The sequence below is a fragment of the Arvicola amphibius genome, chromosome 8 (assembly GCF_903992535.2).
Source record: "Arvicola amphibius chromosome 8, mArvAmp1.2, whole genome shotgun sequence".
NCBI classification, from domain to species: Eukaryota; Metazoa; Chordata; class Mammalia; order Rodentia; family Cricetidae; genus Arvicola; species Arvicola amphibius.
This window is the reverse complement of record NC_052054.1, coordinates 44,846,980-44,869,272: the sequence shown is the minus strand read 5'-3', so window position 1 is coordinate 44,869,272 and position 22,293 is coordinate 44,846,980. Positions and strand designations below refer to the sequence as shown.

The 22,293-nt window shown below is 38.3% G+C and overlaps 1 protein-coding gene across 5 annotated transcripts in view; it reads right to left on the bottom strand.

Moving 5' to 3' along the window:
• The window catches only part of Cep85l (centrosomal protein 85 like), a 114,219-nt gene that overhangs the window by 13,156 nt on the left and 78,770 nt on the right, over positions 1-22,293 (bottom strand). For all 5 annotated transcript variants that reach the window (XM_038338860.1, XM_038338861.1, XM_038338864.1 and 2 more), the window contains 3 exons: positions 20,173-20,327; positions 11,176-11,293; positions 10,681-10,731 (listed from right to left, as the gene is read on the bottom strand). In XM_038338860.1, coding sequence (XP_038194788.1) covers positions 10,681-10,731; positions 11,176-11,293; positions 20,173-20,327 — 324 coding nt within the window. The remainder of the gene's footprint in view (positions 1-10,680; positions 10,732-11,175; positions 11,294-20,172; positions 20,328-22,293) is intronic.

The window sequence follows — 22,293 nt, the reverse complement described above, 5'->3', positions numbered from 1 at the left end:
AATGTATTTATTTTGATGTAAAATCCAAAATACCAAATTAATAACTATTTTCCTATGCAGGAAAACCTAGAAAATTTGATAGACATCTCAGCTAATTTGTTCTATTAAGAAGGAATAATAAATGTTATTTCACAAGGCATTTTTGAAATCTTGCGTTTTTTTAAAGTATAATTGCTACAAATAGTGGTTTCCTACCATGTATAAATAAATGATCCATATTTTCTGAAATAAATATTTGGCTGTTGTGAAATGCAGAATACCAATCTGTTTGTGCTCCATTAGCAACATTAAGAATTCATAAATTAAAGGATTGAATTAGGTTTTAAATGTCAAAAATCTTCCTTACGTTCCAGACTTAACAGTCTTCAGACTCTGCTAAATTCATAACTTCCTGGCATTTACTATGAGCATTTCTGAAGCTGAAAAGTATTTTAATTGAATGTACTGTTTAGATATAAGACTCTAGAAATACACAAGTAACTCAAACGAAGGAAAGCCATGTTATTGCCAACAGACTCTACACAATCTGTAAATTCAAGTTAAAAGGAGTCATTTGAAAAGAAAAGCACACTAGTATTACATACATACATGAGTGCATGTGAGCACACACACACACACACACACACACACAGAGTTATCAAAGCAATACTACCTCATGTAATTATCTATGAGCAAACTGTTCTTTGTACTACATGATAAATTAGTAAACACAGTCAAAGCTGTTGGATTTTGTGAAACTTTTACTAGCATGAAAAAGACAAAATAAATTATAGCTGTATAATATTGTATATTAGTTTGTTTACTCTTGTAGAAAATGGAAAAGAGAATGGTAGGAAAAATGACATTGAAATCTCAAAACAGGGTACAAAATACATGGAAAAGCTGACATTGATACCATGATTTGCGGTGATTAAGGGACTGTGTCCACCAGATGTAGTGATGAGCTGCGGGCAGGCCTGCTTTTTGTCCCGCCCAGCTCCCAGCCACCTAGCTAGCTTTACATGCGAAATAATTACATGGAAACTGTATTCTTTTAAACACTGCTTGGCCCATTAGCTTCAGCCTCTTACTGGCTGACTCTCACATCCTGATTAACCCATATTTAGTAATGTGTGTAGCACCACGAGGGGTGACTTACCGGGAAGATTCTAGCCTACGTCCATCTTGGGTCAGAGCTTCATTGCATCTGACTCACTTCCCTTCTTCCCAGCATTCTTTTCTGTCTACTCCACCCACCTATGTTCTAACCTATCAGGCCAAGCAGTTTCTTTATTAATTAACCAATGAAATCATCAGATAGATAGAAGACACACCTACATCAACCAGATACTGAGAGTTTCAGTCAGTGAGAAATTCTGGGGCAGACATTGCCTTCTGTTGGATTAAATGAACGTGAGGCAACAAAGCCAGAGTGACTACAGTTACCAAGCACAGCAACACCAGCGTGGACATACAGGCTTCTTAACTTAATGTTTGAACTTGGATTATTATTTTGAATAAACTATTGAAGAGTTCTGAGCAGAAATATGTGATCTGATTTTTGTCCCACGGTATCACTTAACAAGAGAACAGACTATGTGAACACAAGGGAGAGGCAGGAAGAGCAACTCCACAAGAGAAACAAAAATAGCCTGGACGATGCTGGCAACAGGAAGCGGGTGGAGAGGGATATATTTTAAAGGTCATGGAATTTCCTGAGAAACATGTGCTGAGAATTAAGGTTAAGTTTAATAATTCAGGACTGGGAGGTATGACAGGGTTTGTGGTGGATTTTTTTCAAAAAGTTTCGGTAATTTTGTTTTTAATGTGTTATGTGAAGTATGTCCAATAGTGTCGTGATGTGGAATAGGAACCTAGGGATGCAAATATGGAAAAGAGAATTCTGAGTTGCAGACTAAAAACCAGGGGGTTTATTGGATGTATACGATAAAAACTGAATTCTATCAGAGAAATACTTGTGCATCCATGTTCATTGCTGTCTAAATGCCCAGCAACAGATGAACAGATATAGGAAAAGGTGGTACATAAACACTCTGGAACTTTATTTGGGCATAAAGAAAAATAAAATTGTGACATCTGCAGTAAAATAGATGGAATTGGAACTATACTAAGCATTGGGAGCCAGAGTTAGCAAAAAACACAACATGCTTCATCACATATTTGGGTCTTAAATTTTAATTTTTGTGAGAATCCACATGAGTATGGATGGATATAGGTAATAAGACAAGGAAAAAACACAGGAGGGGGTAGGTCTTAAGTGAGGGGAGAATGAAAGAAAGGTAATCAAATCCACACATGTGGAATGGGGCTACTTGGGAGAGAAGGGGCAGAGAGAAGATTCAACAAAAACAGAGTCTGTAGGGAAAGTCTGTAGTGATATCAACTACTTGTATGCAAGTTTAAAGAGAAACAGGTTTCCAAAAGCCCTGAATGCATGTGGATCAGTACTCACACTGGAGTGAGTGCATGTGGACCAGCACTCACACTTGAGTGAGTGCATGTGGACAGCACTCACACTTGAGTGAGGCCAGTATCCATGTCCATGCTGTTGTAAGAAGCTTCTATTCGAGCCTCCTCTACAGGGAAGCTTTCTGTATTCACAATAAAAACTTTTCTTCAAGAAAAACAGTTGTGATGTGAGGGAGAGCACATTTAAATAGCCTAGTAATTGTTATATATTACCAAAAGAATTTCTAATTTGATGATCAAATCTTAGAAATCTAGGTTTTGAACTTGGCCCCTTCATTTGTAACTACTTACATCTATTTAAGAAGTAAGAAATGTGGGGTTTTCTCTCTCTCTCTCTCCTCTCTCTCTCTCTCTCTCTGTCTCTCTCTCTCTCTCTCCAATAAAGATTTAAAAAATCATAAAAACTAAAAGAAGTAATATGCAAACACTATAAGCCGTTTTAGCTCGTTTGTAAGACTCGAAGCTATGACAGTTCTAATTCTGTAGGTTAGCTGTCGTTTTGCAATCATGTGACTTTAAAAACCACCTGATGAGGAGCTCTACATTCTCCATGAGGTGCTCTGCAAACCTGCTCCCTAGTGAAGTTGGTGAATAATACAAAAGAAGACATTTAAAAGTTACTGCAAATGGCCACAAAGCACAAAGACATTCATTCAGGAAAACCTACGAGAACCCAGAAACAGCAGCAATGGGCTGCATGGTGCCTGAAGCACAAGCCTCCCCATCTTTAAACTCTCACTGCTCAGAAAGATGGAAATTCTACTCCAGACTGCTAGAATCCTCTGGCTCCCAGGTGGGGAGACAGGACCCGTCAATGTTTGATATTCTGCCCCAGCCACCTGTAGCTGTCGATAAGTTTCAAGGCATGGTAGCCAAGAGGTGGGGCTTCTTTCTTCCACCATCTTCCCACAAAGGATGAAGATTTTACCTTGTGTGGTGTTATCAAGAACATGGTGGTCCTAGTAATTATTGCCTCAGTTTGTGGGACAGAGTTACATGCTAGGAGCAGCAAGTCAAGGATACTGAGAGATGCTGTCCCTACTCTTTTTACTGAAGGGTAAATTCTGAGAGTGAAGCAGCAGAATGAATAAACAAATATAAACAAATCATAAGTAGAGGCTTTGCCTCAAGCAAGGCAAAGGCAAGAACGCCCCAAAATTGTCTTCTAACCTCCACAATGCACGCTGTAATGTTTACACACACATACAAGTTTCTTGAATAACCCCAATGTCAGAGATTTTTCACTCAGAGCAAATAGAGCATACTATGAAAATTACAAATGTGTCCACAAAATAATGGCTTCATTTGTAAGAGTATGTCTAAAAGGTCATTTCAAAAGTAATGGAAGTGCTGGAAAACGGGTCATTAGCTAAGAGTGCTTTCTCTTCTAGCAGAGGGCCTAAGCTTGGCTCCCAGCACCCACATAAGGAATACCACAGCTACCTGGAACTCCAGCTCTGATACCTTCTTCTGGCCTTCATGGACACCGGAATACAAGCAAAACACACATATATAAAAAATATTTCAATACTGGCAGTGTGGCAAAGGGCAACTGCTAGGTTACTGTCAGATTTACCAATGTTCCAGGCCTGAGGCAGGTGACTGGGAGGCTTAGTCCCCAGTCCTCACTAGCCTATGAAGCTGTCCTGTGAAGGAACAATGGGTGATCTGTAAAGCCGTGTGTGCTACCATCAGCAGCTGAAAACGAAGCATCAGCAGCAACTAGTGGAGCTTACAATTGGCTCATGTCAGTAAAAGCCACAGACTCATGAAGTTATGGAACAGGCAAATCTACAGTGGCCAGAAATGTCTCAGTGATTGCTCAGAGCTAGAGAAGGGAGGAGAGCTTAAGAGAAAAAATGAGAAGACACAGGGCTTCTTCTGAAGGGGATAAAGTGCTCTAAGGCTGTGACCTGAGTCTGAGCATCTACTGGATATACTAAAAATATTGTAACATACAAAGGCATGAAAAGTGTGTTGTGGCAGTTATGACTCAAAATTGTTATTGAAACTTCATACAACATAAAGAAAAAGCCACCCGCATTTCCTTTCTTCTGCCTTGTGATTTGTATTTTGGTTCATAAACAAGATCTCTCAGCAGCATCACTTGGTATCTAAACATTAAGCGTTTTTATTCATCTCCCACCCCGTCTTCCCTGCACTTCCCACTCAAGAGCAGAGAGCACTGAGGATTGTGTCTGATGGAGGATCCAGGACTAGACACAAGGCTGTAGTCAAGTGATGCCCAGAGTCTGTCCAATCCAGGCTCAAATTTAACCCTCAGATAGGAATTCATACAGCTCATAAAGATAGGACTCCAAAAGCATCCCAAATAACCTAATAATCCAGACAAATTTGGTGACTGACCACTCAGCACAAATAGGCTCAAGAGAATTCTTCATAATTTACATCAATAGCTTCCTCCCTAACCAAGACACAAAAAGATGGTTCTTCAAAAGTTGAATTCACCTTCTACACTTTTTGACATATCTTAATTATGCAAAAATTATAAAGTGCTTAAAGAAAATACACAATATGTATGATAATACAAGTCTCCTGAATTAAAGATACCTGGAGAAAGAGCATATGAAAGCATGCTAACCTCTCTTTGATAGAAGGCACTATATTTGGCTGGTAGGTTTTTCAACTATTAAGTTTGATATGGTATTTTTAATTTGTCATTAAGACATGAAGCAATTCCATATGTATCTTTTTAAAATTAAGCATTAGGAAGAATTTCATATCATTAAATTAATCTAACAAAAGATGGAAGAAAAATACTATATAACAATGGGAAGCATTAATGCAATTCAATTATTAGATTAAAGAAGTCATATTCCACCTATAAAGAACCCTAATGGCATAAAATCCATTTCTCTAGTATTTCTACTGAGAAAAGTCTACTAACTGAACTTTATAAGTTGTTGGTAAACATTAGGACAAATCTTCTGAGACTGTATAAATATCTTCTCTTGTCACGTTGTAAATAGGACAGACTGTCAAGAGTTTTAAGAATGGAAATCCTAGTCATGCCTGTAAGAGTAGGCAGTCGAAATGACCTCTGAATGTAATTTTATCTTTTGTGGTTATAATTAATTATTCATTGACAGATGTCAATTTAGAAAGGCCAGTTAATGACATGCATGCTTCCATTATAGAGACATTTTAATGTTAAACCAGTAAAGAGAGTTGAAAAATTTAAAGTTCATACTTCCTTTGTCAAGATTACAAATCCAAAATGCAAAGATGACAGTCAACTAGAAATAAGCTTATGATAGGGAAATGCTTTAACAAAGCAGGAGGAAGGTAATACCCAATGAAGAACTCGATCACACTCTTGACTGTAACCATAAAATTTACAGAAATGATAGAAGAATGTGGTATGCAAATGTTATTTTGTTCATAAGTAGAAAAGCCCACAGAGAAGCCAGTGGTCTTTCCTGGTCTCATGGATGTAAAGAAAAGCAACATTTTTACACAATCAATTAATCAACAAGGTATTCTTCCCAGTCAACAATATCACCTTGACAGTTGAGCCAAACTGTATAAAAAGCTATACTTTACAGGACTCAGTTTCATATAGGACTCAGTTTCAAATTTAATATCTGCTTTTATATGGAGTTTTGCTTTTTCCATATTTAACAACAATTGCAGTATTATTTCTAGTCCAAGATGAATTCTGTTCTCCTCCTGAAACTGAACTACACTTTCCAGTGACTTATACCATGTATTTTTTTTTTTAAACTTTGGATGTAAAATGGCAGATGACATATGTATTTAAATAATATCTTCATGTAAGGCCTGGTGGCACTTGCCTTTAATCCCAGCACTTGGGAGGCAGAGACAGGCACATCTCTCTAACTTTGAGGCCAGTTTGGTTTATATAAATAAGTTACAGGTCAACCAAGGCTACATGGCAAGATCTTGTCTCAATAAATAGCATTTCATTATAAAACAATGTCTTATTTCATCTTGTATTAATAAGGGAGACGTGCATACAGCATAAGATTTTACTGTTTACCTCTGATCATTTAAATGTTTTATGGGAAAAAACAGTGGTACAAAATGAAATTCTAGTAACACAAAGTTGTTTCTGTCCACTATAAAGCCTAAATGTATTTCAACTATTAGAAAAAGAACATTAAAACCAAGGTCCTCCCCACTCCCCCCAGGTCCAGGAAGGTGATCGACCAAGCTGAGAAGGCTCCCACAGAGCCCGTCCATGAAGAACAATCAGAGCCCAGAGCCATTGTCCTTTGCTTCTCAGTCAGCCCCCATAGAGTGGGGAACCCTGATGGCTCCTTGGCCTTGAGAGGGAGGGAGGGGAGGTATGGGTGGAGGGGAGGGGAGGGAAGGGGGAGAAGGAGGGGAGGGAAGGGGGAGGAGGAGGGGAGGGAGGGGGGAGGAGGAGGGAAGGAGATGGAAATTTTTAAATATAAAAAAAATAAACCATGAGGAAAAAAAAAACCATTAAAATTATAGTGAATTCAGTTTTACAATTATTACTATAGTGATAGCTAAATTTTAAAATTTATATTAATCATTTGGGATGCTCTGCTTTTCTTTTACATAGTATTTTATTTGTATTTTAGCTACATGAAGAAAAGTACAGATATAACCTATGGGAAGGCTGTCTTTGAAAACAGCTGAGGAGAAACTAGACAGAATTGAAGAATTAGCAGTCAAGGGCATTGCACTGTTTGATTATTACTGTGATACTTCACCCATCAAATACACTTATTAGCTACTTGCAAAATAACATAAGAGTGTTTATTCAACTCAAAATAGTCTTTTAAATTTCCAATGCCAGAGGAAAAATAGTTTATGGATTGATATTTTTTTAAAACAAACAAAGCACACATCTTTTATGAAGTGTCATCACAAACCACCAAATGTTTATAAATCCAGCCTTTCCAACTGTACAGGGACAAAATTAACACAACCGAAGAGATGAATTTCAGGAAAAATTCTCCATCTCTACCTTCCCACTCTAATACAAATCAGTTAAGTGTGGCTAGGTTGACCTACTATAGTAGATACTTTTGTGAGTAAACTACATACTAGGCCTATCTAGGACCTAGACAGTCACAATTTTTAAATGAGATGCTAAAAGCAAAAAAGAAAAAATAAGTTATCACTTCAAAACATAACAGAACTTAACAAATACACTGCCTGGACCAATGTATTTGGAAATAAATTATTAATTTGACTCCAATTTTCTAAGTTGCTTAAAGAAAATAAATTATTAATTTGACTCCAATTTTCTAAGTTGCTTAAAGAAAGAAGTTGGGAGCCGGGCGGCGGTGGCACACGCCTTTAATCCCAGCACTCGGGAGGCAGAGGCAGGCGGATCTCTGTGAGTTCGAGACCAGCCTGGTCTACAAGAGCTAGTTCCAGGACAGGCTCCAAAGCAACAGAGAAACCCTGTCTCGAAAAACAAAAAAACAAAAAAACAAAAAAAAAAGAAAAAAAAAGAAAGAAGTTGGGGGAGGGACACAGAGAGAGAACAATGGTGGGTAAGGGATGGAGAGAGAGAACAATGAGAGAGATATCTTGACAGAGATATCTGGCTCAACTTGATATGCTATGCTTAGTTGAGTCCCATGGGAGGCCTTACCCTTTCTGAGGAGTGGGTGGGGAGGGTTAGAAAGAAGGTGGGAGAGGAAACTGGTTAGTATGTAAAATAAAAAATTTAAGAAAAAGACAAAAAAGTATTCAAGATAAAAGACAAAATGGTATGAATCACATTCTTCTACATAAGTTATATGCAATCATATTTACATGTGACTAAAGACTGCAATAAAATTGAGGAGCAAATTATGCACATTTTAATTTATACAAATAAATAAGGAATGCCCATAATATGAAGAAATGTATGTAATACACACAAACTGTCAGGTATCATGGCTCAAGCTTCACGAAAAAAATTCCTGTGTTGGGGGCTGGTGACAAGTTAGGGTGAAGACCACTTTTGCAGGAGACCCAAGGTCAGTTCTCAGCACCCATTTCAGGTGGCTCACAATCAGCTACAGGGGACCTGACACCTTCCAGCCTTTAAGGGCCTTTGCATTCATGTGGACAAGCCTACATACAAATAACTTAAAAAAATAAATATTTTTAAAAATTCATGCATTGATTGTTGTAAATTTAACAAAACTTTGTTAGACCCACTTTTTGGAAGCACCTAACAGTTCTGTGGTTCTAACTTGTAGAACAACAGAAGCTTTGTCTGAAGAAACATACAGTTTTTAACCTTTTTGAATCAACACATCAAGAAATTCTTGAACATTATTTAAATCATAGATAAATCATTTAACATGGGAAACAGGAGAATGCATTTAATTCTGATTGACAGTAGGGACAATGAGGGTGCTGTGGCTGTGTTAATTGTTATGCAATGACTCCCAGAGTTCATTGACTCATAAGTCAATCTAGGAGTGGGTGCCCTCCCTTCCTTACTGATCCATATTCTATCAAAAGGATGACCTTTTACATACAGGACCTTTGTCTCCCTTAAGGTAGATAAGTAACTGTGTTCTCTGCTAGAACCTCCAAGCAAGCATTGTTAGAATGTATGATTCTAAAAAAATCCTTCAATAAAATCTATCCAATGGCTTTCTGTCATACAGAGAGTAAAATCTAAACACTGGATCATCTTGTCCAGGCTACTTCCCTCCATCACCTTCAACTCATCTCACTGCTTCAATGCTCCCCCCCTCCACTGAACAGCCTCCCTGCTGGTACTGGGCACACTTGACAACTCAAGGCATCTGCTGCTTCCTTTCCTTAGTAGGTGCTATGCCTTCCCTACTTATCTTCACTAATGTCTCTGCTCAAATATCACCTCCTTTACAAAATTTGCATAGTCACACTTTCATGTGGGGTCCTCTCTGTCACTGCCCTCTGTCCTACTTATGCCTTTAATCAGCACTTTTATAACAAAAATCAAAATAGGACTTGATGTTTAATTTCCAATTCTCCCAACCTAAACCATCACTGACTCAAGACTTCGTTTGCTCACTAATGAAATTTAAGAACTATAGAAATTTAAGCCATATAGATAAGAGCTTCATAAGTAAAGAGAAAATAAAGGAATTAAAGATTGGTTGGCTTCCAAACTTTTAAAGTGTGCATATGTGTCCAGAATTTTGATAAGTCCTAACTCCCAAGCTGAACCACCACAGCATCATTCTCAAGAAACTCAGTAAAATGTAAAGACATGAACTTGTAACATCTCACCATTTGGTGATACAAAAAGAGCAACAGTGTCATTAGGAGGAAGAGGGAAACTAAAAGGAGCATTGTCAGTTCTAGATAAAGGCTGGGGATATAACATGTTTCCATGCTGTATTAAATAATGCTCTGAGCACGTTTTGCAGATGGGCATTCTTGAAAGGGCACAGGCACTTAGTGAACTACAGCTTTTACTCAAATTTCCTGATGTATTGTGAACATATTTACAAACATGGTAGGCATGTTCAGGATGTATAAAAACAAGTTGTGGGGATGTCATACATAGAATTGATTGCTTAATGGATACATAATAGAAGTATTCCACAAATAACAACCCTACTTTATTTCTGTAATTGGTGAGCATCACCTGACTAGTATAGGCACTATAGTACAATGGCAGTAGGGGAAGCAATGTCAGCAAACAAAACGAGAGACAGAGGGATATTAGAGATCTCAGTATTAAGTAGGACCAAGGGAATACTGGAGAAAATATTACAGACTTCTGAAGAAAATTTAGTGGAGTAAAAGCACAAATAATGGGCAGAGTTGGGCTGGGAATATATTTCCAGATGGAACTAGTATATGAAAACTAAATACTCAGACTAATAGCATTCCATTCTCTCTTATGATTGATCTCTGGCGACCTCAATCAAATGCATTCTCAGCATCTGAGAGAGATGATGGCCAATTATAGAAGAAAGCAGCAAAGAGGAGGAAACAGTCTCATTACCCCTCGGGAGAACTGGCTCACCAAATAGAATTTTATTTTATTAGTAAATTTTGGTCTTTCACAACTGTACACATGTACAATATGGATTCTGCTCAAATTAATATTAAAAAATTTATAACTTTTCTCAGGTACTATTAGTATTATATTTTCATATAGATATTCATATAGTTTAATACTTTTAAGTAATAGAGGCAATAAGAATACATTAGCATATAGGTACACTAAAATACGTGAAGAACATTCCTTACCTGAATTTCTAAAATCATTCTGTTAATTTCATCCTGTTGGCTCTCTATTATCTAAAACACAGCAAAAAAAAAATTGGCCTGAATCTTTTTCATTACTTTAAAAGAGCATCAATACTTCAAAAAATTCAAAAAAAAAGTTTATTTGTAGTATCTTTATTTTACAGAGCATTCATAATTATATCCTTCAAATCACAAGGATGACTTGGACCACCCATAATTAAAACTGCAAATATTTTCCTGTAATTCGTAATGAAATTTTTTATTTATAAAAATAACTTTGAGACAAACTTTGAATAATTTAGCAGAAAATATCTCCTTTTGTTTTGACATTTATTTAAGTTTAAATAATTTATATATTAAACTGCTATCTTCTTTTTAAATCAAACTAAATATTTTATAAGCTATTAAATATCACTAAAATTAAAAATCACGAAAACTCTAAGGTACACATGCTCCGCAGAACAGATGTGACCCCTGCTCTCGGTGTCTACTCACCTTGCTGGCAGTCGCATTCTGCTCTCTGAGATTCTCATTTTCACTTTGGAGCTGTTTTGCATCCAGCATGGGAAGGCGTATTCCATCTTCAAGGCATTTTTCTACTTTTTGTTGTAAGCTGTTGTTTAGAAGAAAACAATTCCATGAAGAATTATTTTTTAATCAAACAATGAAGATTCACAGAAAATATACAAATAGCTATGTATTTTAAAAAACTAAGAAGCGATCATTACTAGACAGAGGCTGGCCATCATTTTAGAAATGGCAAATCTGGTTTAAGATCCGGGTCTTCTATACGATTCCATTGGTCAACTTCTCTGTTTTTATGCCAATACCAAGCTGACTACAAACACCTGATTTTTGATAAAGGAGCTAAAAGCACACAATGGAAGAAAGAAAGCATCTTCAACAAATGGTGCTGGCATAACTGGATGTCAACCTGTAGAAGAATGAAAGTAAATCCGTGTCTATCACCATGCACAAAACTTAAGTCCAAATGGATTAAAGACCTCAATATTAATCTGAACACATTGAGCTTGATAGAGGAGAAAGTGGGAAGTGCTCTACAACAAATGGGCACAGGGAACCGTTTCCTGCGCATAACCCCAGCTGCACAGACATTAAGGGCAACATTGAATAAATGGGACCTCCTGAAGTTGAGCAGCTTCTGTAAAGCAAAGGACATTGTCACAAAGACACAAAGGCAGCCTACTGACTGGGAAAAGATCTTCACCAACCCTGCAATTGACAAAGGTCTGATCTCTAAAATATATAAGGAACTCAAGAGACTAGACGGTAAAATGCCAATTAACCCAATTAAAAATTGGGGCGCTGAACTGAACAGAGAATTCTCAACAGAAGAAGTTCGAATGGCCAAAAGACACTTAAGGTCATGCTCAACCTCCCTAGCTATCAGGGAAATGCAAATCAAAACAACATTGAGATATCATCTTACACCTGTCAGATTGGCTAAAATCCAAAACACCAATAATAACCTTTGCTGGAGAGGTTGTGGGGTAAGGGGTACACTCATCCATTGCTGGTGGGAATGCACACTTGTGCAACCACTTTGGAAAGCAGTGTGGAGGTTTCTCAGGAAATTCGGGATCAACCTACCCCAGGACCCAGCAATTCCACTATTGGGAATCTACCCAAGAGATGCCCAATCATACAACAAAAGCATATGCTCATCTATGTTCATAGCAGCATTATTTGTAATAGCCAGATCCTGGAAACAACCTAGATGCCCTTCAGTGGAAGAATGGATGAAGAAACTGTGGAATATATACATGCTAGAATACTACTCAGCGGTAAAAAACAATGACATCTTGAATTTTGCAGGCAAATGGATGGAAATAGAAAACACTATTCTGAGTGAGGTAACCCAGACCCAAAAAGATGAACATGGGATGTACTCACTCATAATCGGTTTCTAGCCATAATTAAAGGACATCGAGCCTATAAATTTGGGATCCTTGAGAAGATAATAAGAAGGTGAACTCCCCCCCAAAAAAAAAAGATATAGTAATCCTCCTGGATATTGGAAGTAGACACGATCGCCAGGCAAAATTGGGAACTTGAGGGTTGGGCGAGACTGGGCCAAGGGAAGATGGGGAGAGAAAAATGTGAAGGGGAGAATGGGGGGAGCTCGGAGGAATGGGATGCTTGGGATATAGGAAGGGTGGATATGGGAGCAGGGAAGCATATACCTTAATTTAAGGAGCTACCTGAGGGTTGTCAAGAGACTTGACCCTAGAGGGGTACCCAGGTTTCCAGGGAGACGCCCCCAGTTAGTTCCTTGGGCAGCTGAGGAGAGGGAGCCTGAAAAGGCCAGTTCCTATAGCCATACTGATGAATTTCTTGCATATCACCATAGAACCTCCACCTGACGATAGATGAAGAAAATGACAGAGCCCCACATTGGAGCACCGGACTGAGCTCCCAAGGTCCTGATGAGGAGCAGAAGGAGGGAGAACATGAGAAAGAAAGTCAGGACCGTGAGGGAACCTCCAGCTGGCGACAGATGGGGAAGGTGACTGAGCCCCACATTGGAGCACTGGACTGAGCTCCCAAGGTCCTGATGAGGAGCAGAAGGAGCGAGAACATGAGGGAGAAAGTCAGGAACGTGAGGGGTGCGTTCACTCATGGAGACGGTGGGACAGAACTAAAGGGAGATCACCAACTCCAGTTGGAATGGGACTGATGGATCATGCGACCAAACCCGTCTCTCTGAATGTGGCCTACAGCGGGGGCTGACTGAGAAGCAAAGGACATTGGCGCTGGGCTCTGATTCTTCTGCATGGACGGGCTCTGTGGGAGCCTTCTCAGCTTGGTTGATCACCTTCCTGGACCTGGGGGAAGTTGGGAGGACCTTGGACTTAGCATAGAGTGGGGAACCCTGATGGCTCCTTGGCCTTGAGAGGGAGGGAGGGGAGGTATGGGTGGAGGGAAGGGGAGGGAAGGGGGAGAAGGAGGGGCGGGAAGGGGGAGGAGGAGCAGAGGGAGGGGGAGGAGGAGGGAAGGAGATGGAAATTTTTAAATATAAAAAAAAATAAACCATGAGAAAGAAAAAAAAAGTGAAAAAAAAAAGAAATGGCAAATCTGGAGCTTAAGTTTTTAAGAAGCGTTTAGCATTTTAAGATGTGCTCCTAGCCGGGCGGTGGTGGCGCACGCCTTTAATCCCAGCACTCGGGAGGCAGAGGCAGGCGGATCTCTGTGAGTTCGAGGCCAGCCTGGTCTACAAGAGCTAGTTCCAGGACAGGCTCTAAAAAAGCTGCAGAGAAACCCTGTCTCGAAAAACCAAAAAAAGAAAAAAGAAAAAAAAAAGATGTGCTCCTGGACAATAAAGTATTATAGATACACAATAGGATATATTCAGACATAAAAGACCTCTAAATGGGTCACAGTGTTGGAAAAATGTACATAGGCTTGGGAGAGAGAATAAAAAGAATATAGACAGTTATAAATAAAAATAAATAAGCCATGTAAAGATGGTGAATACACAGAGAGTCTGGATTATGTATATTATTGTATCTTCTTTGAATTTCTTGACTGTGAAGGAGCTAAGTACAGAGAGACATTTCATTGTAAAGTCTGCTAAGCTAAACCAACATATATACTTTAAAAGTATCTTGATTTCAAAATTTGGGTCTAAGGATATGTTGCTTTGGAAAAGAGGTTCTTCTTTTGTTTCCACAGAGGAAAAGAACCTAGGGATTGCTTCTAGACTAATATGGTTTAATGGACCAAGACCACCTGAAAGATGGCCGTGAACACCCCTAAAAAATTACTTCACCCAACTGCTGACTAAGATGAACCTAGCATACAGAATATATTCTGGAAGACCTGATTAACAGTGCCCCCAATCAGCAGGAAGCAGTATGGACAGAACTACACCCATATTCCCAAATATTGTTTATAAATGTTTGTTTACATTTAAAGGGGGATATGCTATAGAGATTTGCATTGGTATGGATCTTGGTTTACTGATACAAATTTAAGGTCAATTTTGCTATACTGTGTATATATATTTCTGATCTTGATTAAGGTATTGTGTTTATCCAGCTTATTTTTAAAAATGTAATGTATAATTAAGAAATTTAAGTTAGTAGATAATCATCTATAATAAGCTTGTAGTCATGTTAGATTTTCTAGATGTACAGAGATGTATTTCAGATAGATAGGGATTCTTCAAATCTTTCAAAGACTAAAGAATATGGCATTTAAAGTGTTTTAAGAATTTAGGACTTTTTATGACAGTGAGACACATATGCTCCTGGCAGCACCAATCTACTTCAAGAGGAAGATGGGCACTGAGAAGGCTCCTAATGGAGTTTGCTAGCCATTTGGGAAAGGAACTGCTCTTGTCTGGACTGCTTGATGAACTGGACATGCAGGAAAAATGCCTGTTGAACTTGCCTAAAAGTAAGACAATCCTTTCAGGCTTCCTGCTTCATAAAAGAGTCTGCCAGACATTTTGCAGGACACAGAAGAAAGTGCCTGACAGACTGCCAATACAGGCAGAACTGTCTTTGAAATTTCCTGCTTCATGGAAAATTATGCCAGATACTTTAGACTGAAGATAGATGTCCCAATGGTACAGAAGAACTTTGGGCGACTGTCCAGGTAGCGAGATGTTTCTGTCAATTCTAGAGTTTTGGAGGTTGCTTATAATGTACTTCCTGTTTATTTAGGTAATATATCCTTCTGGAGTCTTTGATAGAGTTGAAGAAGTTATAGTTACAGTTTTCCTTAGTTATGATAAAAGATAAAGTAGATATAAATATTCTAACTGTCCTTCTTGCTTGGTACCTGTTTTGTTATATATAATTTTTCTTTGTTAAAGTTAAAACCTTCCTTTTATTTAAAAAGTAAAAGGGAGGTGATGTGGGATTCCCCTCTGTATGCTGTAAATATCACTGGTGAATAAAGAAACTGCCTTGGCCTGTTGATAGGGCAGAACTTAGGTAGGCAGGGAAATCTAAGCTGAATACTGAGAGAAAGAAAGGTGGAGTCAGGGAGAAGCCATGTAGCTCCACCGGAGACACAAATGCCAGAACTTTACTGGGTAAGCCACAGCTTCATGTCAATACACAGATTACTAGAAATGGGTTAAATTAATATGTAAGAGTTAGCCAATAAGAAGCTAGACCTAATGGGCCAAGCAGTGTTTTAAATAATAGTTTCTGTGTGATTATTTCAGGGCTAAGCAGTCAGGAACAAACAAGCGGCCTCCCAACAACATAAGAATGTGGTTTTTCATGCCACCAGCTTAAGTTTGTCATGCTGCCTATGACGAAGGAAGTTCTTCTGACATATTAACAATATGTCAGTTTCTTCCAACCCAGTCTCACTGGGTATATCAACCCCACATAAGGACAGACCCCATGCCTAGGAATAGCTGGCAACACAAAATAAACTCAATGATATTCTTTTAGGCTCATCTCATTTTGCTTTGCTTGGGCATTTTTTTTCTTACTGGTCTGCAGCTTGTTTATTTTGATTTTTGTGTATGTGTGTGCGTGTGCATGTGCATGTGTGTGTGCGTGTGGGGGGTGGGGGCAGGTAGAGAATCTGGAAGGAAACTAGAAACTGAGGAAAAGAAAAAAACATGATCAAATGTACTGTATGGAAAAAAAAACTTTCTCAGTAAAAAAAGTAAAAGATACAGGAAAAGAATATGTTAGCCATCAGAATGGAAGATTAGTAACTGGTACAAGCAGATCATGTTATTAACAATAAAAACCAAAACCAAACAATAACAGCTGGAGAGAAAAAAAAAGAATTAGTCTCAGAAGTTGCAACATCTTCCATGCTGGTAGCGTCTAGTTGGAAACCTGGTCCTGGGAAAGCTGGGAGAGAAGAACTGTTGTGAGCTCTGGTCCACCCTGGGCTAAGCAGTGAGTCCCAGGTCAGCCAAGGCTACATATGGTAGACCTTGTCTCAAAATAAACAAACTGCAGAAGACTGAAAAAAATTCTCTTATAACTCTGATTTTGTTTTTTCTTTTTTTCAAGTATTATGGCAATCTGAAGCTGTCTTCTTCAGTAAGAAAAATGATACTACTTAGGTTGTGGAAAAAGAACTGGTAACACTAGGTGACTGAATAAGGACTGCAGGTATATTTATAATTAATGACATTAGTAATCATTTATGGGGTACTGACATGTTGCACTGCTTTGTAAGACATTGTTAATTGTTGTAAGAAGTATTTACTTTTTCAAATTACAAGTGCATTTATTTTGCCATCTTGGTGTTGGGACTACGTTCCATGTACTTAATGGCATTACTAGAGAATAAAATGCACTTTAAAAATTAAACATGTTTCCATTTTGGGAGGTAACTCAGCCTGTACAAGCCCAAAGACCTGACTTCTATCCCCGAAGCCCATGTTAGTAAAGCAAGTATGGCAGAACAGCATGTAAACCAGCACTGGGGAGGTGGAAACAGACAGACCCTGAACCTTACTGACAGCCAGTCTAGTTTACTTACGAAGTTTCTGACCACTGAGAAATACTGCCTCAAACACCAAGGTGGACAGCTCCAGAGGAATGATACCAGAAGTTGACCCCTGGCTGCCACACAGACATAGGCCCACATGAACACACAAATCTTTAAAATGTAAAGAGCCAACAATAAGGAGCACTGTACAAAATTGCTGCACACACCAAATTTTCTTTCATGCATACATGTTTGGATTACATAGCAAGGCCATTTCCAAAAGTAAGAAAACTTTTGAAAAGTGGAACTAACTTATGAATTATTATATATTTTACATTTTCATTTCTAATGAAAAGCTTTTTTTATGAATTTCTTAAAAAATCAAAAAACAAAAGATTAGAAACATGAAATAAAATGTAATAATGTAATTTGTAGTCACACATATATATGAAGTTGTTTCAAAATATCCTAGAGCCAAGTAAACATAAATAAAATTCCTACCCCTCAACATTAAGTGATGTCACTGCCAATACAAATACTGGAGAACTAAAAATAAACTTTTACCAAAAAGAAAGAGGAATCTTCTAAGATATTATCTCTGTCAGCCTCAAGGTAAAATTTAAAGTGGAAAATGTTTTCTGAAATACATTATACTAATCTTTGCAAATCAAGCATTTGTGGCTTAGTGTTCTACAAAACCTAACAAAAGAGAACACAGAAAATGACACCAATCTGCAAAAGAAAACAATGGGACAAAACGGCACTCAGTAATCTTCCAGAACTGCTAGGAAGCTCCAAGCGCCACAGTTTTGTTTCTTCAACCACAGTGGCCTACAAAACAGAACTCACACGCTATTTTTATTTTTGTCAACAAAATTTAAATTAATGAAAATCAGGAAGTTTTTTTAAGACTACAAAGTTGATGTAAATTATGGGTTCATAAAAAGAAACCCTGTCTCAAAAAAATATTAAGATGATGACAATTAAGGTACTCATCAACCTGAGGGGAAGGGCCGTTCAGGCACCCTCTCCATTATTGCTTAGATTTTTAGCTGGGGTCATTCTTGTGAATTCCTGGGAATTTCCCTAGTGCCATGTTTCTCATTAGCCCCATAATGACTCCCTCTATCAAGATGTCTCTTTTCTTGCTCTCCTTCTCTGATATCCCCACAACTCAACCTTCCCGATCCCTCAGAACCTACATCTTATGACTGATGGAAGCAGATGCAGAGAGCCACAGCTAAGCACTGGGCTGAGCTCCTCGAGTCCAGTAGTAAAGAAGTAAGAATGATAACATGAGCAAAGGGGTCAAGACCACGATGGGGAAACCCACAGAAACAGCTGACCTGAGATAGTGGGAGCCCACGGTTTTCAGACTGACAGCTGGGGAACCTGCATAGGACCAAACTAGGCCCTGTGAATGTGGATAACAGTTGTGGGGCTTGGGCAGTTTGTGGGGTCACTGGCAGTGGAACCAGTATTTATCCCTAGTACATGAACTGGCTCTTTGGAGCTCATTCCCTATGGAGGGATACCCTGCTCAGCCTAGAGGGGGAGGGGGTCTTGGTCCTGCCTCAAGGGATGTGACAGACTTTGTTGTCTCCCATGGGAGGTCTCACCCTCTCTGAGGAGTGGATGGGAGGGGAAGGTAGGAGGAGTGGAAGGAGGGGAGAGAGAGGAAACTAGGTTTGGTATGTAAAACAAAAAAAGATTGTTTTTAAAAAATAAAATAATTAAAGTGCAAGAAAGAAAAACACTGAGAAAAATGTAAACTCAAAATTGTGAGTTTTGGGAACTGATATCAAGAACAGAAATCAGGGGCTGGAGAAAATGCTCAGCAGTTAAGAGCACTGGCTATTCTTCCATAGGTCCTGAGTTCAATTCCCAGCAACCACATGGTGGCTCACAACCATCTATAATGGAATCTAGTGCCCTCTTCTGGCCTGAAGGCAAACATGTAGACAGAACACTGTGTACATAATAAACAAACAAACAAACAAACAAACCTTTAAAAAGAACACTTTGTGTTTAAAAAAACAGAAATCAGAGCATTCACTATATTGAAACCTCAAAGAAAACAGTAAAATGAGTAAACTTCATGTTTAAAAACTAGAGAGTAAAGCAGTATTAACATGATACAATGAGCTTCTAATATACTCATGAAGACTGGATTTCTCTCACTCAGGATTTTTGCTGCTTTATTATTTGGCTCTTTTAGATACTTCTATCTATTCATGATTGATAACAAGATTTAAAGGTTATAAAAATAATAAGAACTTATGCATGTATTAGTTTTCTAGGTTTATAATAAAAACTCCCAAGTCTGAGCACAAGTTGAGCAGACCAACAAATGCTGGTCACTGGAGACTCGGATTTCAAAGTGTGAAATGAGGCGAGATGTGCAGGTGGCTCTGGAAAGCACATGAAAATCTGCCACTCGCAGTGCTGACAACAGCCCATCAGTCACCTTTGGTGCACTCTCTAGGAAGGAGTGCAGTGTATTTTCCAGGGTTTTGCTTTTGTTTTGTTTTGGTTTTTTTGTTTGTTTGTTTTGTTTTTTGGTTTTTTGAGAAAGGGTTTCTCTGTAGCTTTGGAGCCTGTCCTGGAACTAGCTCTTGTAGACCAGGCTGGCCTCGAACTCACAGGGATCCAGCTGCCTCTGCGTACTGAATGCTGGAATTAAAGGTGTGCTCCACCACTGCCTGGTCTACAGGTTATTTTCTGCTGCTTAGAATTGTTGCTTGTTTTGATAAAAACCTTCATCTAAAGAGTTTGCAATGATATTTTCAGGCTTTAGTTGTTGAATTGACTTTCTTTCATTCTTTTGCTATTTTCACCTAAAAAATTTGGCAAGATGCTGCTATAATGCTTCAAAATATCAGATTACAACTGAATCCATTAGCTTTGATGAACTCATCTGGCGCCTTTCTAAGGCAGATACTCAGGTAAGAAGTATGCTCTCCTGTTGCTGTAGGTTCAGTTGTACTGCTTATGTAGAACACACATTATGATGGTATTGGCAGGCTGAAGAGCATGAAGCCATGGCAGGTCCCCTACCTCTGCACAGAAGTCACCAGCTCCTTTTCCTTCTTCTTCTGGCACAGGAGCTGCATCTCTTTCTCTTGACATTGCTTCTTAATCTCCTCAAGCTTCTTCTCTGTGTCTATCAAAGTCTCTTGCAAATTCTTGTTTTTTTCTTCAAGGACTTGCAGCTAAGGAAAAATATTTACAGTTTGAATTGCATGCAATACTAAATATACTGCCATTAAATTATTACTCTTCTCAGAGTTAAATAGAATTATTGCTTATAGTCATTCAATATTTTATCTAAAGAACTTCACACTGTTTCTTCCTTTATTTGAAAGAACTTGGAGAACGGATTATGAAGCAGAAAACTGAGTAACATTTTTTGAACATAGAAAGGTTCATAATTTTTAAAATATTTAAGTGTGGTAAAACATAAAAACATAAAATTAATATCATAATATAACCATGTTTGGATGTATGACTCTTTATGATTGGGTACATCCAGACTGTCATCGTGACAATTCTTAGAACTTATACACCTGGACCCATTCAATTTCTTTGCAATCACTATTTACCCCACTCCATGGCATCCTGCAACACTGCTTTCTATGTCTCTGTAATTTAATTGCTTTTGAATCTCATATAATATAATCATATAATATAATAACATAATATAATATTGCCTATTTATGACTGGCTTATTTTACTATTCTTACTTTATTATAAAATGATCTCCAGGTTTATCCATGCTGAAAAGTATGTCAGAATTTCCTTCCTTTATAAGAACCAACAATAATCCATTCTATTTATGTGTACTATCTATTTTATATCTATTCATCCATTTGTGGACACCTTCTTGATTGTGTATTTTGATTCTTGTAAATAACTGTTATAAATAGGGTCTTTGAACACCATAAATCTTGGTAGAGGCTATCCTAATGGGTGTCAGGTATTATGATCCCATGTGTTTTAATTCTTTACTCCTGCCTCCTCCTACTCAAGTTATCTCCTATGATCCTTTAGTGCCTCCCTATATTTAATCTCTCTTACTTTTATAATTCATAAACTAATTTTCTGTCTATATGCATCCTGAAATTATGTCAGCAATTCTCAACTGAAGATATTTTTACTTCCACGAGAACTGACAAATGCCCATTGTTTGTGCTGGAAGAGAGAAACAGCACTGTGGTCATCTGGGAGGCAGAGGCCAGAAGGACTCTTACAAGAACCGCTTTTCCTGCAATGCACAAGGCAGACAGCAAAGAACAACTGCTCCCCAAATGGTCTTTGTGCCAAGGTTGAGGACCCACGGCTTGGAAGGACTGAGATAACTGAAGTGAATTCATGTTTTAAGAAGATTTCACCTGAACCGGTAAAGAGACTCAGTGAGGAATTAAGAACAGAAAATAGAAGTCTGAGGAGAGAAGAGTGATTATAGATCAAGGAATATTAAAGATTACAGCAAAATTAAGAACTGAAGAAAATAAACATCTATAAAGATATCCAGCCGGGCAGTGGTGGTGCACGCCTTTAATCCCAGCACTCGGGAGGCAGAGGCAGGCGGATCTCTGTGAGTTCGAGACCAGCCTGGTCTACAAGAACTAGTTCCAGGACAGGCTCCAAAGCCACAGAGAAACCCTGTCTCGAAAAACCAAAAAAAAAAAAAAAAAGATATCCAACAAGTCTTGAAGTATCTTGAGCCTTGAAACCCAGAGAACATTGGACAAAACTCCAAAATATGAAGTGAATGTGGAGCTATGAGGTAAAGTTAATAGCTAGGCTTAGAAACTACCACCTTTTTAAAAACAGAATGCTAGGGGCTAAAGAGATGGCTCAGCAGATAAGGGTGTTTTGCAGTGCAAGCCTGACAACTGAGTTTAAAGCCTGGGACCTACATAAAGTTAGGAACAAAACCCACTTCATGAAGCTGTCCTCTGACCTCCATACACACATTATACATACATGCAATAAATAAAAAAGTTGAAAAATAGGATGCTAAGTAAGACAGTTGCCATATAGGTTTATTACAAAGGTAGTCACATTAACAACAGAAGAGAGATCTACTTACTCTTTGAACAGGTTTAGAATCTACTTATCTCAGGAGCATCAACTGAGTATGTAATTTCTAAGTAGCTAGCTTCTAAAACATTT